The following is a 16,135-nucleotide window of genomic DNA, read 5'->3' on the forward strand; positions in this document are numbered from 1 at the left end:
CACAGGCACTGGGGGGAAATAGAAATCTTTGCTGCTCTCATCAAGCTCTGCGTTTTTTTGTCTTGTTTTGTTTTCGGATACACCTCGCCACAAGGTATTTTAAATTGTTAAAATTTATTCCTGAAAATAGAAAATGTGTCTTGGGTTCTCCTGAGAGTGGGGTGCCCAGGCTCAGCGCAGGCACACACACACACACACACACACACACACGCATTCTTCCCATAGCACAGCACTTTAAAATTAATAGCACATGCAGAGGAAAAACTAAACCCTTTGACGTCACTCTTGAAATGAGGAAACATAAACAGAAAAGGCTCCACTCCAGTAAGCTGCCAGAGTTGAAGCCGATTGGTCTCCGCTTTTCCTTGCCTGTGGCCACTGACAGCACCTCCCAGCCCAGCAGGCCGGCTGCCTGCTCCCCCAGCCAGTCGGGGGTCTGGGCGCTTGCAGCAGCCTCAGCTCCATCCCAGCGCTTACTGGGAGAAACCTGGTGTCCTCACCCACAGAGAGTCTCTTTCTACCTTCCTTCCTTCCCGATCTCTCTGTGTGCTTTTGGTTTTCTTTCTTTTCTTTTTTTTTTTTTTTCTTATTTTTTCTTACTTAATTATATTTGTAATCCTGGATGAAGTTGCTGGATTCCGCAGCACAAGTCTTCATGAACAAGCGGCAGCACTCAGAGATTTCACGGCATTCAGAGGTCACAGAACTGCCACTATGGTTAAATGTCTTGTTTAATGGTTGAGGTAGGTACGACAGATTTCAGCGGCAACTCATTTTTCTTGAGAGAATCCCAGGAGAGAGATGGCAGGAGTTTTATTTTAAATGAACCTGTATGTATATATTTTTTGGTCTGTGATTGTTACTACAGCAACCAGCTTTTGAATTTCCTTCCTTTTTCTAGGCGAACTGACTGAACATTATCACTTACCCTGAATTAACTGTTTCATTCCAAGCAGCCTAATGAGACACTCTGGCCTTTTCACTGGTCTTTGAGCCCCTCCTGAGAGGGTTGTGTTTTTTTCCTTTGGGTTTTTTTTTTTTTTTCATGAATGCAATATTTCTTCTCCAATGTAAATCTTAGAGTTGAGTCAGATTTTCTTTTTGGTGGGACAGGACAGGAAAATACTGGTAAAGAGATTGGTGAGGGTTGTGGAACAGGGAAAAAGAAATTCCATTTTTCTCTTGAGTTTGTTATGTTGGTTGATAGAAGATGAAGAAATTAGTAGGAAGGGAGAAAGAAGCTAATAATGAGACCAAAGGTAAAAAAAGAAACCTATGGAAGATGTGTCCGAAATATGAACTCTTGAGGAAAATGCAATTTATCAATTTGTTGAATTTTTTAAAATGTTCTGGATTTGGAAGTCAACAGAGGAGATCCAGGCACTGAGTTACATGATCAAATGACTTAGATATCATTATTTATAAAGGAGAATAAAACTTCTTTATTAGCACTACAAATTTGCTAATTGTCTTCTACAATAGTTGAAAGCAGAGTGAGATATTTAATTATGGACTTGAGTGATTGAGCCTGGGAACTAATCAACCATCTATAGGTTCTGTTCTTCATGTGTTTGACTAGAATAACTATTAAAATGTTAGACTAAACCTCTTTGCCCCTGAAAGCAGGCATATGCATTTATATACATAAACCACTAAATGTTGCAGCAAGCAGGGCAATTAAACCCAGGGTAATGTTGTTTTCAATGGCACAATATTATTTTAGGTTGAGGAGAAACTCTGCTAAAAATCATTCCTATCTAGAGTCAATTATTGTAAGAGCAATTTGAGTAATATATGGTTAATATGGATTTCCATATTACCCTTCTCAAAGTTATGCAATAACAAGACAGGATTGTTTGAAACCATTACTCTGTTTCCAAAATTTCTTGATTTTTTTCAAAGGTTTCTATTCTCAACATTAAGAGAAATTTTTAAAACTGGGTCATGTTGACAGTAAGATTAAGCAAGGTGTAAAACACATCGTGCATTTCAAAGAATTATGAAATTAACTAAGAGTGTAATGTACCAAGTTAAGAACTGCAAAAATATTAGCCCTGAAATGCAGAGGATGTGCTGTGAATGGACAATTGCTTTTCTGCAGTGCCTAGTGGGAAAACAAGGACTTTGTGTGTTGCAAATGCCTAACTGCCGCTCCTCCATTTCCTCTGCTTTATCTTTTATTACTGGCTGGTGAGACAAAGACGGGTGTCAGTAGTTACATTTTGATTGACATTTTCTCTAATATAATGAAGTCGCTTTGTGTATGAAGTAGAAGCCCAAAGTTAACAAGTTGCAACTCCAAAGTCTGTATCCTCTTTATAAGGTTTTTCACCTGACACTAAGCTGTCTGGTTTCAGAGTGTCCTCTGTTGAACATGAGACAAAATCAGTGGTGACTATATATATGTCAGCCGATTAACTGGGAGAAACTCTTTTGAATCAAGTTACTTAGGGCAAGGATGGAAAAATCCAAGATGTGTCAGAAGCAGACATCAACTTAGAAAAAATAATTGCCCCAGTACATTTTGTAATGCCTTACATGACGTTCTGCACAAAGTTCCCCTTTGTCAGTTCTCAATTAATACCTACTTAAAATGTTTGCTGAGAATTTACTACCCTTCATGTATTGTAATTTAAATAAATTTCAACTAGGGTATTTTCAACTGTCTTTGAAAAAAGTTTTTAATGTTAAAGCCCAACCTGACATATAATCTATTTAGGAGGGCATTTCGAACACTGACTGGTGTTCTTTTCAGTCAAAGGAACGTGTTACCCCAAAACAGATGCAAAAGTAAGTTTCCTCAAAGTGAGTTGGTACCGCCTGGGAAATGCCTCTGCCTAGGAATTAATCTTCCAAAGTTGAATTTGTTAACCAGGCTCCAATCATAGGGGAAGCTGCATGTTGACTCACAGAACATGGTGTTGGAAGGAATGCATTAAGCGGTAAACTAATCCCAAGCAAGACCAAAAGGTCTTCATTATATTAAAGAGAAGTATCAAAAGTGAGAATCAGAATAGACTTCAGAACATCTAAATGTAAAACCTATTAGGTGTTCTAAGTGGTCTAACTCAGATTGACTGGTAGCGGGTAATTTATCTAAGGAGGTAGGTGATTTATTGAAGAATCCTCAATGTTCAAAAATTTTTACCCAAGACTCTACCATCCCGTGGATTCAGGTTATCTGTCCCAGAGAAGTTCACAGACAAGCAGGACTCTGTCTTCTAGGAGGTGCATCTAGCTGGGGAGAAAGAGATTTGGCATTTGAAAATGCAATGAGACCCTCTCTCTCAGTGCCTTCCCATGGTGGCATCTCCATTTCTCCTCAGAGCTTCCCCAGGGGCCTCCTCACTTTTCCTAAGAATGAGCCTTGGGGAGCATATCTATCGCTCATGTCAGAGCCATGGGGTATTTTACAGCTCTCAGGACCATTGACTTTGCAAGCATCCTAGGTGACTTTGTCAACATGCTGGCTTTGATTCCTGAGGTGATGCACACTTGGTGTATTGTGTGTGTGTCATGTCCGACTATTTGCAACTCCATGGACTGTAGCCCGCCAGGTTCTTCTGTCCATACCAGTTTCCAGACAAGAATACTGGAGTGGGTTGCCATTTGCTACTCCAGAGGATCTTCCCAACCCAGAGATCAAACCCACCTCTTTTGCGTCTCCTGCATTGGCAGGCAGATTCCTTACTATTGCGCCACCTGGTATATAAGCAATGAGTCATTTGGTATATTAGCAATCTTTAAAGTTATGATACAGAAGTTTGGGGGAGAAATGGGGGAAAGGGGATGTAGAATGGAATTCTCCAGGCCAGAATACTGGAGTGGGTAGCCTTTCCCTTCTCCAGGGGATTTTCCCAACCCAGGGATCGAACCCAGGTCTCCTGCATTGCAGGTGGATTCTTTACCAGCTGGGCCACAAGGGAAGCCCAAGAATACTGGAGTGGGTAGCCTATCCCTTCTCCAGCAGATCTTCCCGACCCAGGAATCAAACCAGGGTCTCCTGCAGGCAGATTCTTTACCAACTGAGCTATCAGGGAAGCCCATGTCACTCAAAGTGACAATATCTACTATATTCCAGGCATGTTAGAGATTTGAATAAAGAGTGCAATGAAATGTGTCAACATTCTAGTGTATAATCAAGGCAGTTATACTTTCCCAAGAATTGCTTAAGTATCTAGATGATTTAATTTGTACCCAGAAAGAGATTGCATGGAGCACATTAGAAAGAGCAGCAGATAGAGACGGGACCAGACGGGACCCTTATTCAGGTTCTAACTAGTTGGGAAGCACTTGCTTACTCTTGATCCCAGTTTCATCACCTGTAAATAAATTGGTTGTATTGAGTTATTTCTTACAGTCTTTTTTTGATCAAACTTTTTATAGCATTCTTATTTGGGAATTTAAAAAATTCTATTTGTATATAAAAGTGTGAGTGTCAGACTTTTATTTAAAAAATTACTATATGCTTTCCACATGTCAAGATGTGGACAATATATTTGTGGTGATATCCATAAAAAACATAATGTTTAAGGGAGTCAGAGTTTTCCCATTGGTTGATTAAGCTATTGTACAGGTTTGAGATGGTGAATTAAATCAGTGCATTGGTAGTTTCTCCATCATCACTTGAACTTGGAACCATAAGAGTTCCAAAAAGCAGGAGTCCTTCAAGAACTTTGACAGCAACCCCAGATGACAGTGACCAGTTGGTACAAGCAAGAATGTTTCCTAAATTGTGATGGGCTTGACCACTGATGCAGTATCATATGGCAGGAATGTCCTTTGTGTCAAGAAACCAATTATCCCAAAGTAGCTCAGAAGAACTGTGTGAGTTAAGGCAAATTTCTTCAACTTTGGAGGCTTCAATTTCCTCTGCTTTAAAATGAAGATCTTGGAATACTTCTAGGATGACTTTTTCCTTTCCAGATTCTGTGCTTCACCATGATAGGTTAATAGGGACTTGTCAGCATTAAACTCTTTTTATTCTTCCATCTTTCCCATCCTTTATTTCTTCTACTTCCCTTAAAAGTTTGCCTGTATTCAATTGTCCAGCTTTATATAATTTCGCCTCCAAAATACCCTCATTGTCAAGGGAAAACAGCAACAAGTCCTTGGGTTTTGGGCAATTTCTCTACAGGCGGACTGTGGCTCCCCAGGGAAGACCGTGTGTCCTCATCCCATTTCTCTCCTCTGAGGCTGACATGCTGCTCCTTGGCTGTAGCACCCTTCAGACAGCAAAGGGACGTGTTCTGAGTTCATTGTATCTGGAGACTTTAACGTGACAAGTGTCTTCTTCCTAAGTGCCAATCATTGTCTTAGGCTTCCTGTATTATTTCACTTTAATATCTCCTCTGCTCCAATTCTGGTTTCTTTAGAGAATAACTGAACATGTGTTAATAACTAAGTTGGAGGAATCCTCAGAAGAAGAATGTTTTTGGTGAACTGATTGTCCATTGAGTATCTGCTCTGAGACCTTACCCCTGTGGTACAGGGGGATGGGGGAGCTGCCTCCTCCTACTGGTGGATTTTAGTACAATTCAGTTATCCTAATTCAGGCACTGGTAGGATCCTCCTTGGGTCAGAGCATTCTTGCTGGCATCTCCTTGGGTGTTGATTTACAGTTAACATCTCAAGTGTGAAGAATAGGGAGCAAGGTTTGTAGCTTCAGATAAACCTAAAAATAGCATGACACGGAATACACATAAGTCTATTAAGCAATATATATTTCTTAATATCCTAGTGTGTAAATAAATACCCCAGTATTTTCAAAATTAAAATCCTTTCTTGGATGCTTTGTACATTTATTTACATACAGTAAAGAAGCATGAAGATAACAGCCTTAGTCAATATATTAGTAGAGAAAGCTTATTTTATTCATACCCCTCAATCCATTCCTGTCCCTCCACACTTCCTTTCTTCCTTCCTTCCTGTCTCCTTTTCTTTTCTCTCTTGCGTTTGTAAGAAGATGGAAAAATTAAGATTGGTAATGAGACTTTGATGGCGTTTCCTCTTATAAAATTTGAAGTTTGTTTGTGGTTTTTCCTTTCTAGTGGCTGGTGAATTTGCATAAAATTTTTCATTGAAATTCCTGCTCAGATTCTTTTCTTATTATTAGCTTTTGTGTTTTAGATTCATAATTAGCATATAAATAAATGTAACAGACATCCTTTCTGCATGATGAAAATCATCATTACCTACTTACTGCTTCAAATACACAAAAAAAGATTTTGTTCAAAACAGAAGTTTTTACATGATTTAAATATACTAAAGGTTCTTTGAGAGTTTTAAGAATATTCTGCTTTTCCTTTGGGGTGGCAGGTGGAGTCCAGGGTTAGCTTGGTGTGAGGAGGTATTTCCATGGGTTCAGATGTAGACGTAGGAGGTTAGTATATACTTGCGTTTGTGTGCTAAGTCACTTCAGTCATGTCCAACTCTTTGCGACCCCATGGACTGTAGCCCACCAGGCTCCTCCATCCGTGGAATTTTCCAGGCAGGAGTACTGGAGTGGGTTGCCATTCCTTCTTCAGGGGATCTTCCCTAAGCTGGTCAAAATTTGATATCTAAAATAAAGATACTTAACGTTCAATGTTTTACATATTCTTTGACTCTAGTAAATCTTAGTCTAAGAACATATCAAATTATGTTTATTTTTGCCTTCTTTGTAATATAAAAACTCAGAAGCTACCTAAACTGATAATAGGTGAGTTGTTGAGTACATTATTTTAAATCCATAGACTAGAATATCATATCGCTGTTTAAAAGAGTAAGCGAGATCTACATGAACAATCTGGAATGATTTTCAAAATGTGACAAGTGGGGAAAAAGCTACATTAGCATTTGTATGGCTATATATACATATTCACACACACTGATTGAAAAGGTCTACAAATTCAAATAAAAATAACAATGGAAGCCTCTGGGATGTAAATACTGTAGAATTGTTCACCTTTTCTCACCACAAGTTTATTATGTATGCGATGGAAAGATTATGGGTATCTGTTTATTTTCACATGATATTTAAGTTAAAGGTGAGACAAAATTGGAAAATAAAAGGAGAAACAGTTCTGTTTTTTAATTGCTTCATTAGATTCTTCCTTCAATCCTGGGTTTCCCTCCCTTGCCTTTGACACAGCTGAGACCAGCTTGTCCCTGAAACGAGGAGATAGCCCAGGTTTCCTGCTTGAGTAACTGTGGACCAATCATTTCTCGGGGCACCAGTGTCCTCATGTACAAAACGAGAGTCTTAGTCGAGCTCAGAGTTCCTTCCAGCTTTCATATGTGTTTCAGAATTTTCATAAGAAAACTTGCTGGCCTGTTGCCTGACAACTATTTGAGACTTTTCTCCATAAACTAAAGGTACATATTTTACTCAATATATTTTATTGGTTTGAGCACTTTAAACTTTCTGTTTTATAATTAGGTTGGTGTAATTTTTCAAATTAAATATGCACAATTTACTCAAATAGTGTTTAAGGAAACCACCCATCATAGACTTTTTAAATTAAAATATGCTATAATAGCATTTATTCATAAAACAATAGAAAACACTGTGTGTATTAAGATGGGTATTTTGCGCAGTAATACAAGCAACAGATGCTTCAGTTTCAATATGATTTATACATTTCTTGGTTTTTCAGGAGGAAAAAAAAAACTTTCATTTCCCTTTCCCATTATGCCACTTACCAGCTGTGTCCAGCAGATGAAAGAACTCAGTCATTTACAAAAGTGTAGATGAATTCTCGAAAAAAGAGATGCTGCAGTAATACAGCGGTCTAAAGAATGCCTTGATTTAGAAAAGATCATTAAATTGAAGGAAAAAGTTGTTTTCCCTGTGATAAAAATACAGTATATTTCCATGTCCGTCAGACTAGTGTTCTTGTTTTTCAGTAAAATAAAAACTATTTCAATTTGGTTTTTAGTTTGATGTGGAAAATGTATTGGTCATTTTAATTATTTAGTCATTTTTATTTTCTGTTTTTCTAGATCTCTTTTTTTTTTATTGTGCCTGGAGTAAAGAACAACCTTTAAGTTAAAACAAAAGGGATAGACACAAAACAGAAATTTGTATGATAGGAGACTTGAATGGCATTCTAGATTTTTCTCTATACATTTCTATTAATTTTTTTAAGAAAAAAAATTGTTAATCATTTAAAAATAATCCAATGACTGATAATAAAGTAGCTGAGAATTACTATCTTCTTTTTCATTAATTTGTTGCTGCTAAGTGTCTTTGTGAGTGCAGGAGAGAGATAGAGGGCAAACCCTTCTTAAACTTGAAAACAAATGTACATAAAAACTTTTCAAATGGTATTCATGTCAGAAACAGTGAATTGGATAACATAGCCTATTTAAAATATGTCTCCTTTAATGTAAATCTTTAAAAAAATAGGTCAAATATATTTATTGAATTAAATGGTAATAATATATATATATTTTTAATTTAGTTTTCATATATTATGTGAAGAGAGAAGGGAAAACAGGAAGAAAACAATAAGGATCAAACTTTTTTCAAGAAAAACTGACCTTATAACCTAAATTGCTGCATTCAAGTTCCAAATGCTGGCCTTAAGTTATTTAGCACTTTTGACTTTTAAGCCTCTTAAATGTGAGTTTAAAATGAGGTACATTTATGTTGTAAAATTTCTAACATTTACTCTACTCACACGGTTGGATTGGTTTTCATATTAGTCGGCTGGTTCAGAGCACAAATGTCAAATCAGTTCTTTCTCAGAATCTTCCTATTAGGAAAGGATTCATTATGCCCATTTTAATGACAAGGTAATTGAGGTTCACAGAAGTTAAAACTAATAGAGTTGAAATTTAATCCCTGCTTTTTAATTGACAGGGTTTTTTTTTTTGAGTTTTCAGTGTTTCACAAGCATTATGTTAAAATCCATCTTTGGTCATTCCAAGCATAGAAAAAGAGTTTTAAAATTATTTTACAAAATATAAAAATATCTGTGTCAAAATGTTAAATCAGTCTACTTGAAATAGGAGTTTCCAGTGTATCGAGGAAACATTATTTCATTTTAAATTCATTCACAGTGACTAAATCTGACACTTTCAACTTCAGAAGTTTTGTTCTGGAAGGCAGTGTCCTACAATGGTAAACAGTGCGGAATCTGGCACAGTTCACTGGGGCTTACTGATTAGCTCTGTGATCCTGAGCCAGTTAGTCTCTCTGAGCAGCACTCTACTTATTTATAAGATGAAGGTGTTTATAATATCTGCCTCATATGGTTGTTGAGAAGATCAAATGCACTTTATTTGTAAAGTGCTTAAAGTCATGCATGACAGGTAGTAAGCATCAAGTGTGTATCAACTGGTATTGTTTGCTTACACTTATAAAAATTATTTCATGGAGAGTTATAACTATTTTGGCCATAGTACTATGGGGTGCTTTAAACACTTAAGAGAAATAGTTTTAATTTTATTTTTAAACTATAGCACATGTGCAGAGGAATACTCAAAAGATATAAATGTACAGAATGGTTCACTAGTTACAAGTGAAACACTGTGTAACCACTACACTACCCAAGCCAAGAAAGAGAACATTATTACATAACTGTCACTTCAAAAATCCTGTCAAGCCTCCTCCACTCTTTTCACTCATCATTATACAGTGAGATTTAGCAGATTGTTGCATACAGCCGTATTTTATTTAATTATTGCATTGTATCTAATTATCTGATACTATGCAACAATTTATTCATCCATTTTGCTATGGAAAAATGTTTCAATTGTACCTAGTTTTTAATATTAGGAATAGTACTGGTCTGAGCATTCTTATGCCTGTCTTTTGATGCACCAGTACATGTATTTCTGCTGACCATATGCGTAGGAATTAGTTGCTGGGCCACAGAGAATGTTTATGTTTTACTTCGGTAGAAAATTCAAAACTGCTCAAAATGGTTAAAATATTTACACTCCCACCAACAGTGTATGGTTTATAAAATTCCTCACTAACCTTATAAATTAGCATTTAGGGGAGGTATGTAGTGATTAATATATGGTGGTTTTAATTTGCATTTCCTGGCTACAGATGAGTTTGAACACTTTTGCACATATATATTAGCCATGTAAATATCTTCTTTGTGAATTGTCTAAATAAGTCACTTATATATTAATTTATAGGAATTTTTAAAATGTATTTTGATACCTTTAATTGCTACTATTGTACAAATATTTTTCTCCCATTGGTAAAATCTGTTTCTCTTCTTGGTTCTGTACATTTCCATATAAATTTTAAAGTTAACTTAAGATTCTTCCCTAAAAAAAAAGAAAAAAAAAACACTTTTGGGATATTGATGGATTTGGGAAGATTTGACATCTTTCCTTGAGTCTTTCAATTCATGAAGGTAGTATATTCTTCCCTTTATTTAGGTCTTTAGTAATTTCTCTCAATAATAGCTTGCTTTGTGGTCATGTTGCATATTCCTTGCTAGATATATTACTAAGCAGTTAGTATTTTGATGCTACTCTAAATAGTATCTCTTCAATTTTAATTTTTAATTTTTGTTACTAATATATACTTGTTATTTAGTCACTATGAAAAACCAATTAAATGTTGGTGTATCGATTTGTTGTTAGCAGCCTTGCTGAACTCACTTGGAAATTCTAATAATTTATCTGTCAATTCTTTTGATTTTCTATGTAGTCAGTCATACTATCCAAGAATATTGGTAGGCATGTATATATTCTTCTTAAATATTGACAATTTTTTCTTATTGTAATGGCTAGGATTTTCAGTAAATTGTTGAAGAGATAACAGTGGGTAGTGTATTGTTTTCAATATTAGAAGGAAAATTTCCAACATTCTACCATTAAGTATGATGTTGTCTATAATATTGGAAGTTTCCTTCTATTTCTAGTTTGTAAGTTACCGTGAATAAATATTTGATTTATCAAATATTTTTTCTGATATCTACCATATGATTTTCTCTATTATTCTGTTGAGGTGGTGATTAATTTTACAATGTCAAATCCAACTTGAAATCCTGGAGTAATTCCAATTTCGTCATGATGTGTTCTGATATTTTTTAATCCATTTTTACCTTGTTTCTGGATTGCTAATAACTTTTAGGATTTTGCAGCTATGTTCATTAAGAAAAATAAGGCTAAAGTTATCCTTTCTGGTAACAACAAGGTTCCATTGACCTCATAAAAATAGTTACAAAATATTACCTTTTTAAAATTTGAGGGAGAGAGATTTATATAAATTTATATAGATTCATGCCATTTCTTCCCTAAATATTTTTTAGACATTGTAATCAAGTCCATCTAGTCCTGGAATATTTTGTGGCCAAGATTTTAGTTACAATTTTAACTTTACTAATTTTTATGGGTTATTCAGTCTCTACTTTTATTTTCAGTTTTGGTAAGTCATGTATTTCTAGGTCAGTTATTTTATCAAAATTTAGTAATTAGCATAAGTTGTTCATAATTCTTTGCCTTTTAGGCTAACTTTTTATTCTTGCTCTTAGTTTATTATGCCATTTCAGTTTTTCTTGTTTTTCTCCACTGGTTCTGCCAAGATCAATTTTATTAGATATTTCAAGTAAAAACTTTTGACTTTTAAAATTCTCTTTATTTATGTGTATTTATTGTCTGTTTATTCATTTTAGTCCTTTATTATTTCCTTTTTTCTTCTTTTTTAGATTTATTTTCTTAAGTTTTTTTCTATTTTCTCAGGGTGTTTTTTTTTTTTATCTTGGCTCATAGCATTTCAATTTTTCTTCTTTTTCAATATATACATTTAAACCAATAAATTTTTCTCTAATTTGCATCCCCAAATTTAGTATTTCCATGATCAGATAGCTCAAAACAGTTTCAATTGTAACTTCTTTTTGGACACTTAGATTATTTAGATGTGCATTTATTAATTTTCAAACACATTGGGATTTTGTAGTTATCTTTTTGTGACTGTTTCCAAGTATAATCTGCTGTGGTCATAGATCATAATTGATAATACCTGATTTAGGTCATTGGGATTTGGTGTAGCTTATATATATGATCCAACATGTAGTCAACTTTCATGCATGTTTCACACATATGTGAAGTGAATTTGGACTCTGGCTGTTAGGTACTGCACTCTCTGCCAGTCAGTTGGTGGTGGTTGTCACTAAGTCGTGTCGGACTATTGCCAACCCATGGACTTCCAAGCTCTTCTGTGCATGAGATTTCCCAGGCAAGAAGACTGGAGTGGGTTGCCATTTCCTTCTCCAGGGGATCTTCCCAACCCAAGGATCACACCAGAGTCTTCTGCATTGCACGTGGATTTTTACCACCAAGCCACCAGGGAAACATATACAGGTCAATTCAGTTCAGTCACTCATTTGTGTCCAACTCTTTGCGATGCCATGGACTGCAGCACACCAGGCTTCCCTGTCCATCACCAACTCCTGGAGCTTACTCAAACTCATGTCATTGAGTCGGTGATGCCATCCAACCATCTCATCCTCTGTCATCCCATTCTCCTTCCTTCAATCTTCCCCAGCATCAGGGGCTTTTGCAGTGAGTCAGTTCTTTGCATCAGGTAGCCAAAGTATTAGAGCTTCAGCTTCAGCATCAGTCTTTTCAATGAATATTCAGGACCGATTTCCTTTAGGACTGACTGGTTTGATCTCCTTGCAGTCCAAGGGACTCTCAAGAGTCTTCTCCAGCACCACAGTTCAAAAGCATCAATTCTTCGGCACTCAGCCTTCTTTATGATCCAACTCTCACATCTATACATGACTACTGGAAAAACCATAGCTTTGACTAGACAGACCTTTGTTAGCAAAGTAATGTCTCTGCTTTTTAATATGCTGTCTAGGTTGGTCATAGCTTTTCTTTCAAGGATCAAGCGTCTTTTAGTTTCATGGCTGCAGTTACCATCTGCAGTGATTTCAGAGCCCAAGAAAATAAAGTCTATCACTGTTTCCATTTTTTCCCCATCTATTTGCCATGAAGTGATGGGACCAGATGCCATGATCTTAGTTTTTTAAATGTTGAGCTTTAAGCCAGCTTTTTCACTCCTCTTTCACTTTCATCAAGAGGCTCTTTGGTTCTTCTTTACTCTCTGCCATAAGGGTGGTGTCATCTGCATATCTGAGGTCATTGATATTTCTTCCTGCAAACTTGATTCCAGCTTGTGCTTCATCCAGCCTGGCATTTTGCATGATGTACTCCACATATAAGTTAAATAAGCAAGCTGACAATATACAAGTCAATTAGGAAATTGTTAATCACATGAAAGTGAAAGTTGCTCAGTCATGTCCAACTCTTTGCAACCCCATGGGCTATACAGTTCATGGAATTCTCCAGGCCAGAATACTGGAGTGGGTTCCTTTCTCCAGAGGATCTTCCTGACCCAGGAATTGAACTGTATTCTCCTGCATTGTAGGCAGTTTATTTACCAGCTGAGCTACCAAGGAAGCCCCTAATTCAGATCTAATAATTGGTTCTCAGGAAGCAAAGAAAATCAATATGTATTGTAGTGGTCTATGGCCCTCCAGAGAGACTCAGGGCATCAACAGATGTATAGTGTACATGGTTTTAAACTCTTTTGGAAGGAAGTGATTAGAATAAACAAGTCTAAAAAGTCTCCTTAAGGAAATAGGATGGTAATGGAAAAAAAGGATGACAGATGCTTAGTTAGATACAAATTTAGAACTATTATATCATCATGGTGAATTGAAACCTGTCTCGTAATGAGACCCATTTTTTTTTTCCTCTATTAACGATTTTGCCTTCAAGTCAACTTAAAAATCTATACAACTAGCTTTCTGTTAGCTAGTGTCTATGTGACTTCTCTCTCATTCTCTAAGTTTTAAATTTTCTTTATGTTTATGGTTTAAATATCTCTCTTTACAAGCATCAGATAAGTAAATATTGTTTTATCATACAGTCTGGTATTTTTCTTTTCAGTGGAGTATTTAGTCATTTTATATTTAATGTCATAATAATATATTTGAATTTAAATATGCTGACTTACTATGCTATTTACCCTTCCTATTCTATATTTCTTTTTATCTCTTTGTTTGATATCTTTTGGACTGAGTATATTTGTAATTTCATTGCCGTTTTCCTATTAGCTTGTTATTTTTACAACTTTTACATTGTTTTACTGGTTATCATGGAAGTTACAAGAGGTGTCTTCAACCTAATCAAAGTACAATGCAAATTAGTACTTCTTTCAGTTTGTGGGAAACTTGAAAACCTTAGAATGAATGCCTTCACTACTTATGTGCTTCTTCTGAATTATATGTTATTTTTAGGTATTTAATTTTATATAATTTAAATTCCACAATAATTATTGTTATTATGGTTTCATATAGTCTTATATGCTCTTCATTTCTTCCTGCATCTCTGAGATTACATATAGGATTTCCTTTAGTATAGTAATAATTTGGCCCAGTTTTGTTTTTTGTCTGAAATGTCTTGACTCTTTTTCTAATAGGTACTTTTCCTGGGAAGCAAATTCTAAACTGGTAATTCTCTTCCCCCACTTTACGATGTTATTGTCTTATAACTCACTGTTTCTGTTGATGCCAGAAATAGTCTACTTGAAAATTTATTTTTAATTGAAGGATAATTGCTTTACAAAGTTGTGTTGGCTTCTGCTGCATAACAGTGTGAATCTCCTTCCTCTTGAGTCTCCGCCCACCTCCTCATCCCATCCATCTAGGATGTCCCAGAGCCCCGAGCTCCCTGTGTTACTCAGCAGCTTCCCACTAGCTACCTGTTTTACTCATGTAGTATATATATGTCATTGCCACTAGTCTTTTAAAAGCAAACTGTCCTTTTTTTTTTTAACTGTCTGTAATTCTTTCTTTATATCTTCGATTTCCAGTAGTTTTAACTGTGATTGCTTAGGTGAGGTTTTCTTTGTATTTATTACTATATTTTTATTATAATATATGTTTTCATTATACAATGATGATGATGATGATATTATTAGCTTCTAGATCTCTGACAAAATTCTCAGTTTTGTCTATCACGTCCTTGTATATATTATATGTATTAGTTTGAAGTCTCTGTAACTGTTTTATTTATATTGTGTCTGTATCTATTGTCCTTTAGTGCTCCTGATGGGTTCACATTTCTTGCCTTTCATATGCTTGGTTATTTTTGATGAGACACTGGACATTACATATAAAAGCTATGGAGATAACTTGAGGCCTACTGTGGTACTCTCTTTCATCAGATAGTATTTACATTTGCTTCTGCCAGGTTACTGGTGGTACTAATAGTCCTGATTGTCTTAACCTGATTTTGTGTTGAATGAATATATATGATGTGCTTAAAACAGTGGCTGGCACGTACTAAGTACTATGCAGTTATCTCTTTTTTCCTTTCATTGCTTTCTTAAAAAGATATAGAAAGATGCATTAAAAGACCCCAGTATGCACCAGAAGTAAATTCTTAATTTGTTAAAATTTAATTGTCTTTTATATCTGAAATAAATTTAGAAATGAAAAGTTGTAATCAGAATCATAAGCTAAATAGATAAAGATAAGTATGTGTTTACCTCCCATATTTTACTATAAGCACTACTATAACCATTACATAAATGTTTACAACAAAGAATTGCATTTGCATCAGTGCAATTACCTTATTTTATAACTATTATTTGCCAGTAGTACTTTGACAAATACCATTTTGGAGGTTGCTAATGTCCTAAAGAGAACTTGGGTTAAATAACTGTTTGCTAATAGACAATTTTTCATCTGCACTGCATATTTCCAATCAAGCATATATACCAAAATGTATCATTTAAGTTTTGATTTATGGCTTTCATGCATGGAAGCTAATGTTATCTTACATAGTCCTTGTTCAGTCGCTAAGTGAAGGCACTGTCTCTAAGAGTTATCTTATTTAGTAGTTGATATGAATTAGCTACCATGAGCTATTAGCAACTTTCATCATCCAGATTGTTTCACAACTCCTAGTTCCATGCAAGCAAATCTAATATCTCTGAATGAGACATTGTGTGTTAGTTCATATGTGTTGTAAACACTTAAAATACTTTATTTTCAGTACAATAGCTATGTCCTGTGGAATGAGCAAAATATTACTCAAATCAGTTCAGTTCAGTTGCTCAGCTGTGTCCAACTCTTTGTGACTCCATGGACCGCAGCACACCAGGCTCCTC

The 16,135-nt window shown here is 35.5% G+C and overlaps 1 protein-coding gene across 2 annotated transcripts in view; it reads left to right on the forward strand.

Moving 5' to 3' along the window:
* The first annotated feature begins 326 nt into the window (after positions 1 to 326).
* PDE7B (phosphodiesterase 7B) overlaps positions 327 to 16,135 on the forward strand; it is a 367,556-nt gene continuing 351,747 nt past the window's right edge. The window contains exon 1 of one of the 2 annotated variants that reach the window (XM_043457265.1): positions 327 to 743. In XM_043457265.1, coding sequence (XP_043313200.1) covers positions 723 to 743 — 21 coding nt within the window. In that variant the 5' untranslated portion in view covers positions 327 to 722. Of the gene's footprint in view, positions 744 to 7,281; positions 7,357 to 16,135 lie in introns of those variants that run through there. The other variant, XM_043457268.1, reaches the window with a different exon arrangement.

This window comes from Cervus canadensis, chromosome 33 (assembly GCF_019320065.1).
Source record: "Cervus canadensis isolate Bull #8, Minnesota chromosome 33, ASM1932006v1, whole genome shotgun sequence".
NCBI lineage: Eukaryota > Metazoa > Chordata > Mammalia > Artiodactyla > Cervidae > Cervus > Cervus canadensis.